Below are 20,815 nucleotides of genomic sequence, written 5' to 3'. Positions count from 1 at the left end.
AACTCTTTGCCCTGGGCCCCTTAATTTCTCTGGGCGGTCCTGTTTCCAGTTAACACAGAGGAGCAAAAGGTTTTGAAGAGTTATATAGGGGTGCTTTAGAACCCACTCCAAGACAAGTAATTTAATTTAAAAGCTAATAAGGTCACAGTATTACGCACTTGAGTGTTGCCAAAACAATTGTGTCCAAAAACTTTGCTAACAGTTACACTTAAGTTATTTGATAGCTGCTAGTTTGCATAATCAAGTACATAATATGGTATATAGGCTCAGCATCTTACAAGCCCAAACAAAAACTATATATTCCCCATGCCCAAAGTCATTATTTTGGCCACAACTAGCAGTCTCACTTCTAGTTCTTGGATGTTGAAGGCTAGTAGACAATATGACAATCTTTACTGTTCTATACAGTGTTTATTCTAGGATTTCTCCTTTGGGGGGGAATCAGGAATTTGGGGGGTGACCACTGAGGTGAAAATCTACTATATAGTTGTCCAAGTTCACAACTATGTAAAACACTTGAAATAGTTTCCAAACTGGTTAGTCGTTTAAGGCTGTGTCATGAGTGTTGGTTTTGATATTTGTGATTGGGTGAAGCCAGATTGTATGATCAGGCTCTCTGAGATTAAATCTGGTGGGTATTTGTGGTGACTGTGCATGCCATTTTGAAAGTAGAAATTTTTACAAATTACACTTTCTGAGACTGAATTTAAGGACAATTTTGAGAGTTAAGTTTGCTAGTTGGAAAAAACTGGGTAGACTTGGGCTCTCAGATATTGAATAGCCATCACTATGTGCATGAAATTTAGTTAGTTGTATATGTACCCTGGCAGATTTAAAAAAAAATTAATTGATCTGATACTGAATCTGAGAACATTTTAAGGTTGCATTTGAAATTTTTAACTTGGGAAAATTTTTCATAATAACCACTCTGAGATTGACCCTGAGAGCATGTCAGTTTGGTGTACCATTTTAAAAACAAGCCTAACCTATAAGTATAGTGTAGTATAGTCACTCACAATTTTAGGGGGTGAGTCTGAGATTTTAGGGGGGGAAGTTCCCCCCCCTAACAGCCCTAGAATAAACACTGGTTCTATAACAGTAGAGTATGCATGTATGCTTTGCTTGACTGTTGAATATATGTATGACTGTTCTATTAGAGTAATTGATCTGGACCAGATCCTGTATTCATACATACACTGTTGGGATAGTTTCACTTTTTCACCTGTGATATTAATTGCAAGAAATCTGTTTCATGAGTTTTGCATTATATTTTAAACTGCTGCAACTTTCCAAGCAACTAACAAGGTATACTATTTCTGAAAAAAAAAAATTAACAAGGTATACTTTGTATACCCCGTATACCCTCAATTCAAGCTCTGGTTTTTTAATACTCATTCCTGATTCCCATGCATGCCTACATTATTCCTAAAACTATGCTGGCATCTTCAGCCTCCATGTACTTCTCTATTTTTTGTCACCCATAATACAATACCATTGAAACATCTTTATTGCCCTCTGCTCTACCATGTCTTACTTGTGTCCATCCAGTAAAGCTTAATTTGAATTATATACATGATGACTACACAGTCTCATGTTTCTCCATCAGACTTGCATGCCTAGTTATTTTGTGTATTTGGTTATTGTAGTATATTATTTTTTGTGATTTGCGAATATCTCAGGGCTAGATGAGGAGACAAATAAGCAGTGGCGTAGCTACCATTGAGGCAACCGAGGCAGCTGCCTCGGTAAAAAAAATGCTCAACAATTCAGGCTGAGCACTGAGCAGGCCTGAGTTTTGGCACCTTGAATATTCTACTCAATTGTTACTACTATACAGCATTACTGTACCACACACAATAGATCTATGGCTGTAGTACTAAGCAGGCCGGAGCCCATGGTGACACAGTCCTGGACCATTTTTCAGCTACTTGAATTTGTATTCGGAAAAAGATCGAGATACTCTAATATAGCAGTCATCGTAATATACTCTAATAGAGCATTCAGTGTAAATTATAGCCAGTACTCTTACACTGCTTGGTCTAAATCATTTACATTGTAATTGTCTTTAAATTACTTTTCAAAAGTGTTCCAATGAATTAACTGCATGGCATTGCATAAAGCCCATTGATCATGTATATCATGAAAGTAGCCTCCACATGCCATTTCAAAGCATATATTTTCAAAAATTTCCTCGAAGGAGCATGCCCCCAGACTCCCTAGCTTGACACATGCAGTTTATTATTTCATGGAAGAGATATCTCTGACTTAAATATCATATCGGATCAATAAAAAGTATAGCGTGCATGACTATGACCTCTGTTGCAGTCCATGGATGGCCTGACCACTCAAAATATCTCCAGAGCAAGTCAGTTTTTTTTGTGTTGAGTGCAATTAAACTAGTCTAATAATTGAAGCATGGTATACTGTTGCATTAACTAAGCTGGAGCATGACATGTAGAAAAGTACTCAGAGTCTTTTGAAACAATTTCTTCCATCCAACCAGAGAATCAACCTGCAAATGCTGTACCACCCATGCTTGAAAGTGTTTGTGAATCAGTTGAGTCACAAGCAGACCCTCTCAATTACGTCAATGTATAACTTACTTTGCCTCGGTAAAAATTTTTTTCTGGCTACGCCACTGCATGTATGTATGAACACATATAAATTTCCTGGAAAACTTGAAGATGTGATGAAGTGGTAAGCGTAGTTGGTAACGTGATCATGTTTAAGGAAAATGCACAAAAAAGGTCTTGTAATGCTTTTTGCTGGAAATTATATGTTCAGTATGTGACTGTCTCTGCAAAAACAACACTATGCATCATTCCTCAGTGGTTTATAAAAATGTCAGGTATTGATGTTAGTAAATCACAATGCATTCCATAGGAGGTACTTCACACTTAGCCACTGTTGACTCTGGGATTACCAGTGGAGACATTTTGAAATATATCTGATTGATGTACTGTCAGAAAATTTCACTACCAACATAGGCTGTAGCTGTGAGCCTTACTATGGCTGAGCTGTGTTATATAACCCTCAGGTGCAGTGAGATCTGATCATGGGTCAAGTATTTTTGCATCGAATATTTTGTTTTTCTATGGTGGTTATATTCCCAGTTTGTGCTATACTGCCTGAATTTGACTCTACCTTCTATTAACATACATACAGTATGTTAATCGTGATCAACACCACTGATATGTGTGACTAAGTTTGTGAAATATATTTGCCAAATGAATCAGATCATGCAGTGGCTACATATCATGTGGGATAATATGAAGATGATTGTGTCAAGCATATCACCATTATGCCAATCTTTGAGTGTCCCTATGCAAACACTCCATCTTGAAGTGTTCCCCAGCTACACTTTTAACCTTGAAGTTACTGTATAGCAGGATTTTCAAGGGTGGGGATTTTGACAGATTGGCACAATCCAAATTTTCAAGGAGGGAAATTTTGCTTCTTCAGTATTTTTATATGCTTATAATACTCAGACAATATTATTTTGCAAATTCAAATTCGAAGGGGGAAATTTTTATAACTGCAAATCCGTGAAACTTGTGAAAAGATCCCCCCCCCCCCTCACTATACACCTAAGAACTAGGAAATACTGAAGCTGAGAATTGAGTACTTTGACTGCAGCTTCCTAGATGCCTACATGGAGTATTAAGCTTTCCAATTAAGTGGTGTGCATATTATGTGTTGAAGCCAATCAAGTAGCCCACTGGACAGTCATATGTCACATCACATGTTTGGTAAATATTTGAAAGTCACACAGTGTAAATTCACTGCAGTGAAAACTAGTTTTTAAATTAGGCATTCTTTACTATAAGGTACTATCATACTTACCAATATGGTTATTAATGAATGAATATTATGTAAAATCTTCTCTATATCTGTAGGTCATGCTCTGAAAATGCTTTTGTTGCAAACCTAAGAAAATGTGAAGTTCATCAGTGAATTTTGGAATTATCATGAGTTAGATTTCCGGATCAGATATTTTGAAGGGTTATTTAAACAATTCTTTGGCTCAGTGGGAATATTTCTCAAAGACAATCCAACTCAACCTGTTTCGTGGGCATTACAGAATAGGGGAAACTTATACATGTCTGGCAGATCACAGGAGAAATGGCTATGCTAAGATAGCCGTACTAGTGCTCATAAATAGGATGTTGGAAGCTGGTATGACACCAGAACTGGAGATAACTACCATGCACTGGGGTTTAACTACCATATACTCCCAGTTGTTTACCTTGATGTATGGCTTCAGTGGGATAGAAGTTATAGTTAAACCCCGCCACGAGTAGGATATCGTTGTTCGCCGAGGTGTTGATAACTAGATATCCTACGAGTGCAGGTGGGGTTTAACTAGCTTCTATCCCACACTTTGAAGTAATGTGTTAATAAGCATGTCAGTTGTGTATGGCTTAATTGTTTGCTGAATATGTAGTTTTTGTAATGGGGGTGGTGGCAAGGGCAGTCCATCTAGCCCTGGGTTAAAAAACAAAAAAAAGTTTTTGTAATGGTATGGCTTCAATTTTGAACATATAGTTTATAGTGTGTATGGCTTCAAATTTTGCTGAACTTGTTAGATTTTATGGTGTGTATGGCTTCAATTTGCTGTGATTGCACTTCTTTTAACTTAAAGTGTAATTTCCATATATGTACTGGGGTTTAACTACCATGCACTGGGGTTTAACTACCATATACTCCCAGTTGTTTACCTTGATGTATGGCTTCAGTGGGACAGAAATGTACATAACCCAGGAAATGTTGCAGCTATGAAACTGTTTACTGAGTTAGGCTTTGTAGAATCGTACAGTGTAATAAGCAAAAAATATGGTGTGTAGAAAAAGCATTGTTACTAAAGTGTGAATATACTGTGCTAGTAGGTTTTAAAAGGCTAGTTTCTACACATGCAATCAATTAGATGATCTGGGTTACACTTTTGAAAAAGGGTCTTAGTACAATATTACTTGCCACTATTTTTGACTAGTATGAATTGTAGGTGTAGTCTCATATGTTTTTCATAATTAATTGTGTTTGCATGCATGGTTAAATGTAATTGGTGCACCTGAAATATATTTTTGAAAGGGTCTGTTGTAAAAACCTATCAAGTATGTATGCATGCCTTAAACTATCTCCGGCCCAGATTTGAGTGAACCGAATCACACATTTTTCTTATAATAAACATGTTAGACCAATTCCCAGCTGTACATTCACTCACTAAGCTGCACAAGAGTGCAAACAATGTCTCTGTAACACTACCAAACACGTACATGACCATAATCTTATTTACCATTTTTTTATCACAGAGTACGAAAAGACCACCTTTGCAATATAATGGGATCCCCTCTTTCACCACCAAATTCAGCAAGGTGAATCATTTAAATATACCTAATTTGACTCTTTGTTACTATGCAAACATTAGTGTGGAAACTGACACCACTCTGTTCATCAAATTGGTTTCTTGGTCACATATAGGAGAGGCCTAAGAACAGAAGTCTCTGGTGTAGGTGCACATGTACCTTGGCACAATGGCATACCTTTTAAGCAATTTTAAACATCAAAACATTGATCATGCAGTATTCGCATAATCCTTCCACCCTCTAGCTGTTCAACAGGCTGGATCAAACGTGCAATGTGTATAATGCACCTGTGGCGGTGTGGCTTTTGACGCATAGGGCTGATAAAAGAAAGTCATGTACATATCCCCCCCCCCAAAAAAAAAAAAAAAGTTCTACATATACACAACAAAAAGGAATTCAAGGTCTGTGGGTATACTATACTGTACACAAACAAAATGGGTGAAAACCAGTTTGATGGAAAGTTGGGTGCACAATACTTTCACTAGATACTGATTACATAATCACTTATTGTACCGATAATAACACAGAGGACAACAGTTGATATGTTTACTCCAAAGGCGGTCAAAGTCTGAGTAATCACTGGTTATAATGCACCGATCTATGGCAGAATGTGTGTGTGTTTGTGTTTAGCAGTGTTACAGAGCCATGTAGCAGTAGAGGTAACGTTTAACCACAGCTTGGTAAGTGCATGTCAATCGCCTTGCATAGTATACCCCATATACAAATTTGTACTGTAAATTGTTTGGGAAACAGCTCAGAATCTTCTTTTGCATCACAAAAAATCAGAAGAGTACTCAAGTTGACAATAATTACAATAAGTCTGACTCTCTGCATGTCCTGCAAAATATTAGTGCGGCAGCTGAGCGTTAATTGTTTAGCATCATCCTTGTCACTCATGTACACGGTACACATGCATGCATTTGGCCAAATGGTTAATGATGACACATCAAATCACACGGCATTTTCATAATCTTTTGCTCCTTCCATCTTTCAGTAACTCAACCCAAACCTGTGTAATGCACCTTTTTTGTTTATAGCTTTGATGCTCAGGGTTAATCATATGCATAGCCCCTCCCCTTCGTACACAATTTTTATGCAAGTGGGAAATTCAAGATCCTACATAGCTACATAACAGGGCATAAAAAACACTAGCTTGTACATGTGCTGCAGCTACAGTATGGCTGTAAGTTGTCGATTCTCTGTACTGGAAGGAGGTAAATAGGCTCCATCAGCACTTGTGCTGTAATAAAATTACATTAACAATCAATCAATCAACCATAGATAATTAACGAGATAATTATCTATTAATCAATCAAACCGAGTTTGACGGGAAGAAGGATCAAGTTATGATGGACGTACACAAACAGTTCTTAAACTTACCGAAATGGTAGTACACCAGTACAGGTCGAGGGCTGTCAGACCATAGATAATAGACACCCCTACCTGGATTGGAAGCACACGTATAGTGCCCATACAAAACTACTGTTCTATCCGCGTTTCGCGCCTGAAGTTTTCAAACACTCTTTTTCATTCGAAGATTCTGTTTTACTGTCTGGATACAGCTCGGTTGCTTTAACTAGTAAGTTTAGTAGATTGTTTCTTGGGTGGCGATTGGCCTACTACTGGTATAGGCGCTTTCCGTATAAAAAGTATTTGAACATGTTTGTGAAAATGGCGGGGTGAACAAGTTTAGTGTAAGGCTGATGCTTATTACTAACTAATGCTACGTGTACTGGTATGTGTTTCATGGTATATTCGCTCCAGTTTAGTCAAGTATCACCTTTCGCGCTTGTCAAACTTCTAGTTAATACACATCAGTACACCCACTATGAATAGGCCAAACCTTATATTCCATAGCGGTAGGTTTACTACTCACCAGTAAGCAAAACATGTTCTTATAAAATATACTCCCGGTACTGTGTACAGTATAAGGGGCGCGAAGCGCGGATAATTAGGTGGCGCTTAGAAGTTTCCAATCCAGTATGGGGTGTCTATTATCTATGGTCAGACCATACCTCGGACCACACCCACTGCTTAACGGGCACGAGACTACTGACACTGAAATGGTCAGGATACATCGAGGGATACATCCTGGTTTCCTGAACACTTTACGAGTTCATATACTGTATACTATGCGAAGCGGGTGCCAAATGGCTTCATCATCTAGTGGTGTGCCGGTTGCTTTTCACAATGTTGCTAAAGAGGAGTTGCCTCAATACATTCAAACGGTTACGGATAAATTTTACCCTCGTTCGATTCTGGTAAGCTACCTGTGTGTATAGGTCTATATGATGTAGCTAATGTCATTATTGAAACTGGATTATTTGGTGGCACTTTTTTGTAAATTGGTTAAAGGTTTTGGGATTCAGGACAGTAGGGAAAAACTGGGAGATCACGTGACTCTGATTCTCATGTAGCATGAAAGAAACGGTGGACATCACATCAATTTAGGGGCTGGACTCAGTTTTATCAATACTTTGCAGCATACGATCAAGCTACTCTAATAGAGCAGTGATCCCAGCAAAAACGATCCTGTGGGAGTCCTGCAAGTTCCTGCAAGAAATGACATTCTCTTGTAAGAATCTTGCAAGATCCTGGAAAGCTCTTGCACGGTTCCTGCAAGAAATGACCGGATTCTCAATCTTACAAGAAAAAATTTATTTATTAAGGCTTTACAGCACAAGTACTGAAGGCCTGTGGGACACCTGGTCCTACAGCCTATTTAAAGTTGTTACAGAAAGTATGTTTGAAAAGGTGGAGAAAGGAGAAAAAATCCATGACTGGACCTAGGCAGATCTTGCTTAATATTCTTGCAGGATCGTTTTACTTAGGATATAGTAGTCAAGAAATGGGACTGCTGGGCCACAAAAGTAGATCAAAAGGTTTCTGAGGTTTATATATAGGAAACACAATTTATTGTCAAAGGTTTTAATAAAAAGTATGTAGTGGTAATTTTTCTTTATCAATACCGTACTGTTTTAAAATAGGTAGGGTTAGGGCTAGCAAAAGTTTACATAGGTGGTAGAAGAGGCCAACTATTTTACTGGGGGTGCTGAGCACCCCCAGCTGTAATGCACAATACTCGTCACGTGAACTTCCAGAAACTTGTCAATCATGATAGAAATACTCTAATAGAGCAGTCACCTTAATACAAACAGTCAAGCATGTATTAAAATAAAATTAATAGTACTAGTATTTGATTAACAGCTAAAACCATCGAAAATGCTTCCAAATTCAATCTCCTGACACCTAATTTTCAAAATTTTCCTGGGGTGGCATGCCCCCAGAATTGCACACCTACTGTTACCACCATAAATTTTGGGCACCCCCAACTGTAGCATCCTTCCGCCTCCTATGGTTTAGTCATTCTGTTCTGTTTCATTCTGGATTCCAAATCCAGTTGTGGCATAAGCTATAAATCCCAGACACTCATCCACCAAGTTTCCTTGGATCTGGTGAGAATAGGTGGAAGCAACATAATTATGTACATCATACAGTACAACAGTTACTGTATAGTAGGGACCACAAAGGAGTAGGCGTGGCCCACGAAATAACATCACCCAAAAAACAGCCTCAATTTTCCCAGATGACGATGAAGTAGTATTGGTTAGGTAAAACTAAGCCCAAACAAGCTTTCAGATTGACCCGAACGCTTTCAACAAGTTGCTACGAAATTTTTAAAAATTTTTATTCAATGGAATTTTCTACTAACTGAGTGACTGACTGATACCTTCAGACAAGCGTAACTTGATAATGGTTAAGGCTACGGGCTTGATTTTTTCACTGTTCGACATCACTTCGTCCCAAGAGGTGCCTTTTGGCATACCGCAGTATGTACAATGCATTCTTCATGGATTTACCAGTGTACTCCTTTGTGTCCCATTCATCTTTGCTGACAGCAAAAGGTGTCAATTTGGCGGTAGCACATGATGACTTCCCTTCCAAACGGAAATTGTCCGTATTTTTCATAGTAGCTATTTTGATTGTAGAAGTGCTTTTCGAACAGTTCTTGATTCGTACTGTTGTGTAATGGGTTGAACATAGCCGACAGCGAAGCATAATGGATACTTCACGTTTCAGATGATAATTAATATAATTGGGACGCGCAGCACAATTTCTTTCTTCTGGTATGTGTGGATTGCAGAGGTGCTTTACGAACAGTTCTTGATTCAAAATGCTGTGCAATGGGTCGGGGCCAGAGCCCACAGCCTGGTCGGTCCGGAATTCGCCGGACCACTCTTCAGCTACTTGCTTTTAGTGAAAAGATTGAGATACTCTAATTGAGCAGTCATCAAAATACTCTAATAGAACAATCATCGTGATACTCTAATAAAGCATTCAGTATAGAATATAACTTATAGTCTAAGCCATTACATCTGTGTTAACTGTCTTAAAATTACCCAGTGAGTCATCTGCATGGCACACTGCATTGAGCTAATTAATCATGCATGTCATGCATTAACATGCAGTTACAATCTAAAACTAAACTTTCATGTTGAGAAATTTTTGTATACATCATGAAAATAAAATTAGCTATTAGCTATAATAGTCAGATATAAAACTCAATTAATTGGTAATGTAGCACAAAATTACCATTGATGTTAACAAAAAGAAGAGATTTGCATGTAAAATAGCCTCCAGATTCCATTTCAGAGCATCTATTTCTCTGGAGGAGCATGCCCCCTGACCCCTCTAGCTTAGCATGTGTGTGTGCTTATAGCACCTGCAGTTAAGTAACACACCAAACAAGATAATCTCTGATTTACAGATCATATTAGATCAATAAAAACTGAGTAGTTCATGGCTATACCTTCATTGCAGTCCATGGATGGCCGGACCACTCAAAATCTCTGGGCTCTGGCCCTGCAATGAGTTGAACATAACTGACAACAAAGCGTAATGGATAGTTCACTTTTCAGACGATAAGGGGCTGGGGTGCGTTGAACCGTGGTATGCGTGGGTTCACTAATCATATACAAAAAATGTTAACAAACAAGTGCACGAAAAAAATTTGGAATTTTCAACTAGAGTAGGGACCATAGCACATCGATAAAAAAGTACTGAAACAAGTTGGAGTAGTCCATGATATTAAATCACAGTAAAACAATAAGAAGTGTTATTTCCCTACTGTGCATTTCTGTTATGGTATCTTGAGCACAGTAGGGATATTATACTTCTTATTGTTTTACTGTAATTTAATATCATGGACTACTCCAACTTGTTTCAGTACTTTTTATCAATGTGCTATGGTCCCTACTCTATAGTTGAAAATTCCAAATTTTTTCGTGTACTTGTATGGATTCATCGATAATGAATTGTCTTATAATCCATGCAGTCTATGCCCGACTGTTTTATTAGAACATTTAACTGTTGTATTAGAGTACCACCTCAAGTGGAATCCAATGTGTGTGGCAACTTTACCTCACATAACCACTTTTTTTCTTCTCAAATATATATAGCCTATTCAAAAATTAAGATTTCACATGGTAAACAAAAAAATGGAGAAACCTTGAAATACCATGCACTTTAGGTATTGATAATTATTACACATGATATGACACCTACAAGGGCGGATTTAGGAGGGTGCTTGGGATGCTGAAGCACCCCCCTCCAAAATTTTGCCATGTGTAAGCTAAGCTTCTAGAAGTTGCAGTACAGATGCAATTGCATCTTATGCATATGTATGGGCAATGGAAAGAGAAGGGAGAAAGGCTAATCTTTTCTTAGAATTACTTAGAGGGGTTCAAATTATACTTTTGGTGTGAGACTTAACCTAAAAGCTGCTAAAATTTAAAATACTCTAATAGAACAGTCAACTACTCTAATAGAACATCCATCATAATGTGTTTGTTTTTTTCAAGAAGTTGCCAGTGTGTTTTCTTGACCTGTACACTGCTATCTTACCATTGCTCCAAACATCCTGCCATATACTAATCACTTTCTGAAAACAACTTCTGTCAAATGTTTTAATATTATAGTATATATGTTGGTATTTTCAGTTGTTGCTACAAACTTGATGATGCATGCTTAAGTAAAACAGTTAATTCTTTAGCATGTATACAGTCAATAAGGCTGTAACATCTGAGAACTGTTTGTTTTTGCTTTATCAGTACCAAAGTTCCATGCTTCATGCATTTATCTGAATCTAGCATCAATTGAAGGTAATAAAATTTAATGTCATACAGGGTTTGCACTCCCAAATCCCTTGAGCTCAACCTTATAAGCTCAAATGATACCACAGCATATACACTGTCATGTTATAAGGAGGTTAGTTGTGGCCAAAAACTAGTTGTATATGTAAGTGACTTTGGACTCATGTAAAAAAATAATATGGTGATGGGGCCATCGTTGTAAAAAGTCAGATTGAAATAGCAACAGAACAGTCTGTGGCTATACTACAAAGTTGAAGTTATTTTTGTGTGCATTTTAAATCTCTACAATGACTGTCTTTGACAATCCACTATTATGTATTGCCTTATAATCCAATAGCATTTAAAAGTGTAGCTAGCTTGTTCATGTTTTTCTAAATTTGCTTACAATTGCACTCATCCATCTTGTACTCACAATCTTTCAGTACAATAGAGTATTTGGTTAAAAAATAGTTTCCAGATTTAATCTTGTGATAGCTATGTTCCAGAGGAAGCATCACTCCAGACCCTGGCCTCCTAGCTGGAAAATCTACATATGTGTACTCTACACACTGCATGGTGAGTGTATACTTGCCTTCTCAAGCCCTCTCTTCCTTGTTACTGTTTGGATGTTATAGTTTGAACCATGAGACTGTAAAGCACACTAGCTATACCTTAAGCCAAGTAGTGCACTAAATTTAGCAATCTTGTATATTGATGAAATTACAATATAAATTATTTTATTAATTCGTGAATTGATGTAATCAATTAACAAAAACCAAAACACTTAAATTGCTAAATTTAATATACTGCTAAATTAAGGTATTTCAAACACAAAATTAATGGATCATGTATAGCTGATATTCATGTCCTTCCCCTTCCTGTTCTTTATGCAAAGAATAGATTTTTAGTTACTGGCTGTGCCCTTATATGACAGCTAGTATTACAGCTGTTCTGGAATAATGCATGCCAATAGTTACTTGGGTTGGATTTACAATAATGTACTTCTTTGCAATGTGTGCTGGATCCTTCCACTATAACGGTTGAGATTTGTGGTCACTGGAGAAGAGGATCTTTGACTGAACTAACTGTCCACAAAGTTTCAGCTAGGTGTAGCAATTACATTCTTCATCATTATAATTTGGTTCTTTTGTGGAAGTCATGACCTACCAATGCAATTTTTAACCTGGTTATTAATAATCCCAAAATTAAAGCTTATCACTACCCGCATTGTAATACCCTAGATATGGTATACATCGTGATATGCAAACTTGAGGTGGTATCGCAGAGTTGTACAATGTAGCTAGATAAGCATGTGAAGTTGTGCAGCATATATTTTCAGCTTTTGCTATGCTCGTAGTTTGAATATGGTATGGCTTCATGTCAACTGAATGTGTAAATCATGTTGTCTTTCATATTGCGGCCACTGGGATTTACCTTCCATCCCTGGGTTTAACTACCATATACTCTTACTTTTTTTTTAACTTTGATGTAGAGCTTCAGTGGGATAGAAGTGATCATAACCTGTTCACTGAATTTCTTATATACAGAACATTGAATGTAAACATAATTTTAGTATTATTGTTCACTCATCCATTTAGTACAAAAACACTGCCATTCTCAAGATGAAGTGTAACACAGATGTTGAGATAGCAGTAAATGGGTGGCCACAGTTTGACTGCACATCTATCAGACTGCGTGATCATATAGGATTGGTAGGTGATGTTGTTGTATTGTACTACATATACATTGTCCGAACTGTAATTATTGTTCTAAACACAGTATGCTGCAAGAATGTTTGAATGTACCAGGGCTATACAATGCATGGAACCTCTCTTATCCAGGCGGTCTGGTGCATGCTACTGTCCGTATCTCAGAAATGTCCGTAACTAAGAATAACATGCTATTATGCTAAAATGACTAACTTAAATACAAATAATGTTGTTATTGCTGTCAGTTTGTGGTATGCAGTTTAGTGGGCAGAGGAGGGAATCACTACAGAGCATTCTTGGTCACTCCCCTGGGTTGTAAAAATGCATTATCACCTAGCAACCAAGTGGTAGTTATTATTAGTAGAATAAACAAGTCACCAAACAGGTAAACAGCAACCTTTAGGCTCCCTCCTTGTGCTTTCATCTGCTTTCATCTGCTTTCATCTAAACCAAACTCCATTATGGTCAAAAAACTACAAGCCACATGTCCAATTTGGGCTGTCTGGACAATGGAGGTGCCCAAATAATAGAGGTCTAGATGAGGGAGGTTCCACTGTATAGATATCAGCATCGGTGCCAATATTATGAGTACCAGTATCGGTAGTCTTCTTTGATATTGCACTAACAAGTTTGGGTAAAGAAACACTTTCTGTACATTCAAGGTAGCAAGCAGTCTTGACACTTTTGAAGTCTATTTGATATCTGTTTATTTGAAAACCTGTATCAGAAATAGATAATAAATATTGGGTATCAGTAAAATGTGGTGTCTACAACCATGGATGACACTCGTGGTATAATAACAATTGTTATACACAAGCTCATATTAACTTTTCCCTACATCAATCAAAGCTCACTTTCTTGCATAGCTGATTCCAGTTCTTTGGATGATTTTGCTAAGAACACACAAGTAGGGACCCGCCAATTATGCTCATAATTTTACCTATAATGCTATGCTGCACTGCTCCAAAATTTACCTATTATGTTCAAATTATGCCCAATTATTTATGCCTCAGTTCTCATGCTCTGCTAATAATTTTCCAATTTATGGATAAATAATAAGTGGCTGAAGCACAAACTTACTTGTTAAAATGCATATCACAGAAGAGATCAATATACTCTAATAGAACAGTCAGCTATATGATTGTTCTATTAGAGTTACTGACTGTTCTATTAGAGTATATTGATCTTTTCTGTGATAGCTATTTTGATAAGCAAGAATTCATACTATTACACAAATATTCTACCTATTATGCTAGCATTATGCTCAATGTTTTCAGACACCTATTATGCTCATAATTATGCCAGCATAATCGGCGGTCCCTACAACACACAAGAGGACATTGGTCAAGCATTGCATTTATTATTAGAGTATTTTAACAAATGGTGTACGTTCTAGGCTTCATTGATCTGAACATTGTTGTGGATTGGTACACATGTGTTCAAATAATGGAGGCACCTTATTGCATTATAATTCATTGTGACTTTCATAGTATACTCATTATTGTGAAGTCAAAGTACATGTGAGTCATCAACTAGGGTTTTTTTTAAGCCGAGACCTTTTATGATTTATACATGCATTCACTAACAACATTTTCAATTTTTTTTGTAAAAATTCATGCATGCATTCAACGCTAACATATGGATGGTTGTAAATTGCACCTTGTTTAGAAAACTTAGTGACATGTACAATCACTGTACTTTTGAAAAATCTGGTGTTACCTCTTCTGACATGATGGAGCAGTAAGCTAATAGATATAACAGCTGTAACCAACACATCACTGTGGTCTGTTAATTTAGCATTAGCATGTTTTTGCATGGGGTTGTTGCTCATGTATACTCGAACATAATAATTATACTCAATGATGTATCACAATGCTTACATTAATATGTAACATTATATATGGGGTCTGTATCTTTTTGAATAACTAACTAGTTAAGTATTTATGAATGTAGATAATGGTGTAGAATTAGTTAATTGTAGAATTGGTTAATTGTAGAATTGGTTATTTTTGTGAACAATTTAGGGTAATGCTAATTTTTTACTTGCTGGATCTCAAGAAGGAGTGGAAAACTTTTTGATGTCCTCAACTTTTGACAAAAATGATACAATCCAAAGTTAGTTGTTGTATGGCTATAGATGTACACAAGTGATCACTGAAATGTCATAACTATAAAATGCATGACATCATAAAAGAGGACACAATGGAGTCAAATGTTTTGCATGGGCTTGACAAAAACAGTATCCTTGCATGAAAGTCACCAGACTGATGCCTCCAGTTAAACACTGCTTCAATAATAGTTAGACATTGAAACACAGGGTTCTATATTATGGAATTTAGTAACCCGAAAAGCCCTGTGTTGTGATGCATGAATGAAGCGAGGGCACTTCTACAGAGCCTGAGGGTTTCTAAATTCCATAGAACCTTGTGTTTCATTGTTTAACTTATTTAGACCACAGCTTCTTGTTGTACCTTCGCAACTGCTTGCTGTGCCTTTACAGCTGCTTGTGATCGACACGAAAAATGTAGTGTTGTTTAATAGAAATAAGCCCAACACACCTTCCTGTAACTTGTAACGGCACTTGCTATCCAGTTAAATGCTCGTGCGTTGCCAATATCACAAGTGTGTAATTGTATCGCCCCAGAGACAGGGATTCTATTGATACATAAACGAGGGATCTAAAGGATTTAGATACCTGGAAGTAGCCAATAAAATTCAAACATTTCACCTTGCTGTGGTCAAATTGACTTTTTTATTGCTCGAGATCACTTCAGCCCAAGGCATGCCTTTTCACCAACCACAGCAGCTACAATACACACATCATGCCCTCCTCAGTGAACCATTTCTTTCTCCACTACCGTGTAGGTGTTGATTAGCAGTAACATGTCAAGGCATCAGTACTTTGTTTTCATATTGTGACTGGAATGATTACAAAGGCGCCTTTTGTGCTGTTCTTGTAACAGTGTGTAATGGGTGGAAAGTAGCTGAAACTTGGAGTAATTGCTAGTCAGGGCCAGAGGAGGGCATGATCAGGAATCATAGACACAAAACCCTATGAAACATCTATACTAATGGACATTTTAATCTCTAATTCAGTTATGCATGGTTATACTACTGGCAGGCTGTAAAAGATTGAAGTAGGAATTAAATTTGCACTAGTATAGCTGCAGGTGTAAATGACCTAGCTTCCTTGTTGTATTAATTGCTTTTTTTCTACAAGTACGGTAGGACCTCCATTATCCAAACACCTGTGTGCCAGTTCAATCATAAAGTGTTCAGATATGTGAATTTGTTCGGAAGCCCATTAATTTATATACTGAGTTCTGTTCAACTGCTACAATAGAACATATACATACTCTAATTTTATTTATTTAATAGAACATTCATCTAATGACAAAATACTCTAATAGAACAGTCACTTATACTGTTCAGATAATCAAGGTCCTACACCTTAGAAATTTTACATTTGAATGTAAAAAGCAATGAAACAAGGGAGCATCTATACCTACAGCTATATACTAGTGTGACATAGTATATCCACAACTGAACACTCCAGTAGGTCCACTAGTATAGCTGCAAGTGTAGATGGCCTCCTTTGTTTCATTAACGTGTGCCCCAACTATCAAAATGGCCATTCCACTCCATTTTCAGCTATGTTCCACTTGTCCATTACAAACGAAGAACAGAACCTTTACATTCAATCCAGTCATTATGGAAACTACGAGTGAACGTGTGCCCCAACTACCAATTACTGGAACAAGAAGAGGTAATTCTGCTTCAGTTTTAGCTACATATTGTTCCACACATCATATAGCATTGCAAATGAGGAACAGTACAAGATTTGTCTTTGCAATAAATCCAGTCACACGATGGAAATTAGAGCACCAAAATTATTGATGCATTAATATTATGAATAACACCTATCCATCACAGTGGAGAAAGAAATGGGACACAAAGGATGACAAAGGTAAGTCCATGATGCATGCTGTGGTTGGCTCAGACCAAAGTGACACTGAACAGTGAAGAGATCAAGCCTTATCCATAGTTGAGTTAAGTATGTATTGTGAGGTTTCGCTACAGTAAAAAATAAAATAAAATAAATGCTTGGCTGGCGGCATCAACATGCAGGTGGCAGAATTTTAAAAAAATTATAATTTCACTGAGGGCTTGGGGTTGCTCTGAAGACATTATGGACTTGGCTATCATGAAAGAATAGTGAGGCCGGTTTTTGGGTGATATTTTTGGGTATGCCTTCATGATGCTTTCTGTATAGTAATACCACTATATGATGATCCCTACTCAAATGTAAAATTTCTAATTTTTTCTTACACAGCCATTTTAGTTGCACAATTCATCTTTCAATGTGACATAAGGTATCAATTAATTGCTATCCAAACATATTGACTTACAGTTACAAGTGTCAATTTTTTATCAGTTACAAAATCTAGGACTATACATTCTCTCTCCACTATAGACTTGTATGTATATCTAATTGACATTTAGTATGCTTTGACTAAATATACTTGTGCATCAGGATCAGATGATGAGACAAGTGGGTATCTAAGTAATGTAAAGAGATCATGGCCATATGGTCTTCAAGAAAAAGATTGTGAATCCACTAAAACCTACTTTTTTCCTGATAAAATTGAGGATCTTGCAAAATGGTAAACACATATGTGATTGTTGTATTAAGCCACTGTACAGATTGTTTCATGCCACTAAATATATCGAAAGTACATGCAGAAGGACATTCATTGTTAATTTTTGATTATGATAAAATGCTATACAATTAATGCTACAAGTATATAAGGATTAAATGTAACTAGTATATCTACAGGTGTAGGCAACTTTCCCTACTTTTTGTTGATCCCTAATTGAACTTAAAATTCCTAATTTTTAATATACTTGTTTGTTTTCTTTTTTGTAACATTAAGACTGGTGAACCCATGTGTACCACATCAAGAGAAAGGATGGTGCCAGAGTTAATGTTTTCGTCTGAATGCATGCTCCAGCTATCAATTACTGACTCAAAAGTGAAGTGGCCATTACACTTCACTTTCAGCTATGTTCAGCCTGTTACACAGCACTACAAACAAAGAGCAGTAGTAGAAGTGCCTCTGCAGTGAATCCAGTCACCATGAAAAATATGAACGATTTGTGCACCCCAACTATCAGTTACTGATTCGAAAGTGAAGTAGCCATTACACTTTGCTTTCACCTATTTTGAGCCCATTAACACAGCGTTACAATATTAAAAGTGTCTCTGCAATCAATCCTGTCACCACGGAAAATATGGACGATTCCTGTTTACAAATGTAGACTTGGGCTGTTAGCTAAAATAAATGGGACACAAAGGAGGACATAGGTAAGTCCATGATGCGTGCATTGTATACGTACTGCAGTATGCCAAAAGGCACGTCTTGGGACGAAGTGACGCCGAACAGTGAAAAAAATCAAGCCCATAGCCTTAGCCATTATCAAGTTACAGCATCAGGCAGGCAGACAGTTAGTCAGTAGAAAATTCCATTGAATTAATTTTGTATCAATCTATTGGAAGCATTTAGGGTTGTACTGGGCTTGGTTATACATAACCAATAGTGCCAAGGTGCCAGGATGGTATTGTGAAGCTGGTTTTGTGGTGATATTTTTGGCTAGAAAAACTCAAACCTCCACGATCCCTAATATATAGTACTACCGTGCTATATAATACAATCATTCATTGGCTGTTTAGTAATAATGACCTGGCTGTCTGGATGGATTCATTATGCATGATTTATCAGCTTTTTATTCAGTTACAAAGTTTTGTTAGTGTTGTAGGCTAAAGCAGCTTGCAAGAAATTCTAAAGTTAACTTCAAAAAATACCTTCATTGGACCTTATCCGCATTGATGTCATAATTGACAAAATGGCCGTGTTAGTGTGGGGACTTCATCACATTTCATTCGTAGTAACCAAAATGAACTTTGTTTGCAGTTCTCACAACATGGGCCTATTGGAAAATGAAAGTAAGAAGCTAGTTAGTGTGATGTGGTGATGCAAAATAACCGCACTAAGCGAAACCAGGCCTAAGTTTTGATACAGATACAAAACTGTGTACATTTGGCTTGTAAGTACGTATGTATGCCTCACCTTGCCCCTAGCTGCTGTATATAAACGTTTTCATAGCGAAACGCCATCTCTCCCAATACAACCCTGTACAAAGTCCCCACACTATCGCCGCCATTTTTATGTTGTGACGTGAATGTGGATAAGGTCCATTATTACATCACGTATTTCTTCTTTAACCTTTTCTATTTCTTGTGTGTCTTTAGGTCATGCCCTGAAAATGCTTACGTTGCAAAACTGAAAGCAGAAAACATGAAGTTTATCTGTGGATTTTGGAAATACGGTAAACTAGAAGATCGCATCACATATTTTGAAGGATTACGTGAAAAGTGTGGATCAATTGGAATATTTCTCAAGGATAGCCCATCTCAACCTGTTTCATGGGCACTATGTTCGAAGTTTGGACATATTAAGCATCTCTACACATTACCAGAACACCAAGGAAAAGGCTACGCTAAGATTACTGTCTTAAGCATCATGAAAGATATGATGGAGATTGGTGTGACACCAGAGCTGGAGATAGTGGACACAGGAAACATTGTGGCGGTGAAACTATTCTCTGAGTTAGGCTTTGTAGAATCACATAGTGCAAAGTGGAAATTATTGTCGTACAACTGAATTTAAGAAACAATATTGCATGTACATGTGGTTAATTAATATTCTTGCACTCAGATCTTTGTGGTTATAGTAACCTTGGCTTTACCTCACTTTCTAAAACCATGAAGATCCTCATGGTTGGTTTCTAACTATAACTTATGCGAAAATGGCATCACAGGCTTTTCAGCAGTATACTGTACTTATCTAAAGCAGCTTCTGTATAATAGGAACAGTGATATGTAATTATGTGACGTCATAGTATTACACCTATAATCTTAGCAATGCCACCAAGAATATAGCTGGTCTTCAGTATGTTCGATCCTTCATATTTGTGTGTCTTCCTCCCATTCATTACATTCCTGCATGTATGCATGATATACAGTGTAGACACTTCCATTATCAGCAATGAAAGATGACAACTTCATGCATTATTTCACTTAACTTTCCTTTTCAGTATCCTTGCACTATATGGGAGTGTTATAGATCTAAGCTGTGAAAGAGGCATGTGATAAATCTCTATTTACATATTATGCACTTTTGACTTTTGTTTGTGCATGAATGGCACAGGTGACAGTAAATTTTAATTCTGTGAATTACTCAAACAAGCTGTATTTTTGATGCACAGGGTAGCAAACTATCTGAGGGTGCAGTGTATTTTTATACTACTGCAAACTATCATGCTAGTATAGCTGGTCATCATGCACATTAACAAAGTCTGCTTGCAGCAAGTAAACAAAGAACATGAAAGCTTTCTTCATAATGTATGCGATTTCCACTGTCATGCACGTATAGACCAATGTGGTCTGCACGCTTGTATACGTATACTACAGAAACTGTTGTTATAAAAGTCCAGCCATGCACTTGAATGACCACTCTTATTACAGCAATGTTAGCGCTGGGCATTTTAAAGA

The 20,815-nt window shown here is 37.1% G+C and overlaps 1 protein-coding gene across 2 annotated transcripts; it reads left to right on the top strand.

Moving 5' to 3' along the window:
* The first annotated feature begins 6,796 nt into the window (after window positions 1–6,796).
* On the top strand, window positions 6,797–19,978 carry LOC136242779 (uncharacterized). Of its 2 annotated transcripts, none has more exons than XM_066034255.1 (5): window positions 6,797–6,942; window positions 13,093–13,206; window positions 15,228–15,318; window positions 17,738–17,867; window positions 19,514–19,978. In XM_066034255.1, the coding sequence occupies exons 2-5, from the start codon at window positions 13,117–13,119 to the stop codon at window positions 19,923–19,925; spliced, it is 723 nt and encodes a 240-aa protein (XP_065890327.1). In that variant the 5' UTR covers window positions 6,797–6,942; window positions 13,093–13,116; the 3' UTR covers window positions 19,926–19,978. The 2 variants fall into 2 exon arrangements, with proteins under 2 accessions (XP_065890327.1, XP_065890326.1); XM_066034254.1 differs by lacking the exon at window positions 6,797–6,942 and adding an exon at window positions 7,373–7,624.
* The last annotated feature ends 837 nt before the right edge of the window (window positions 19,979–20,815 follow it).

The sequence above is a fragment of the Dysidea avara genome, chromosome 13, assembly GCF_963678975.1.
Source record: "Dysidea avara chromosome 13, odDysAvar1.4, whole genome shotgun sequence".
NCBI classification, from domain to species: Eukaryota; Metazoa; Porifera; class Demospongiae; order Dictyoceratida; family Dysideidae; genus Dysidea; species Dysidea avara.
Note: the sequence above shows the minus strand (reverse complement) of the source record. Positions and strands in the feature narration are given on the sequence as shown.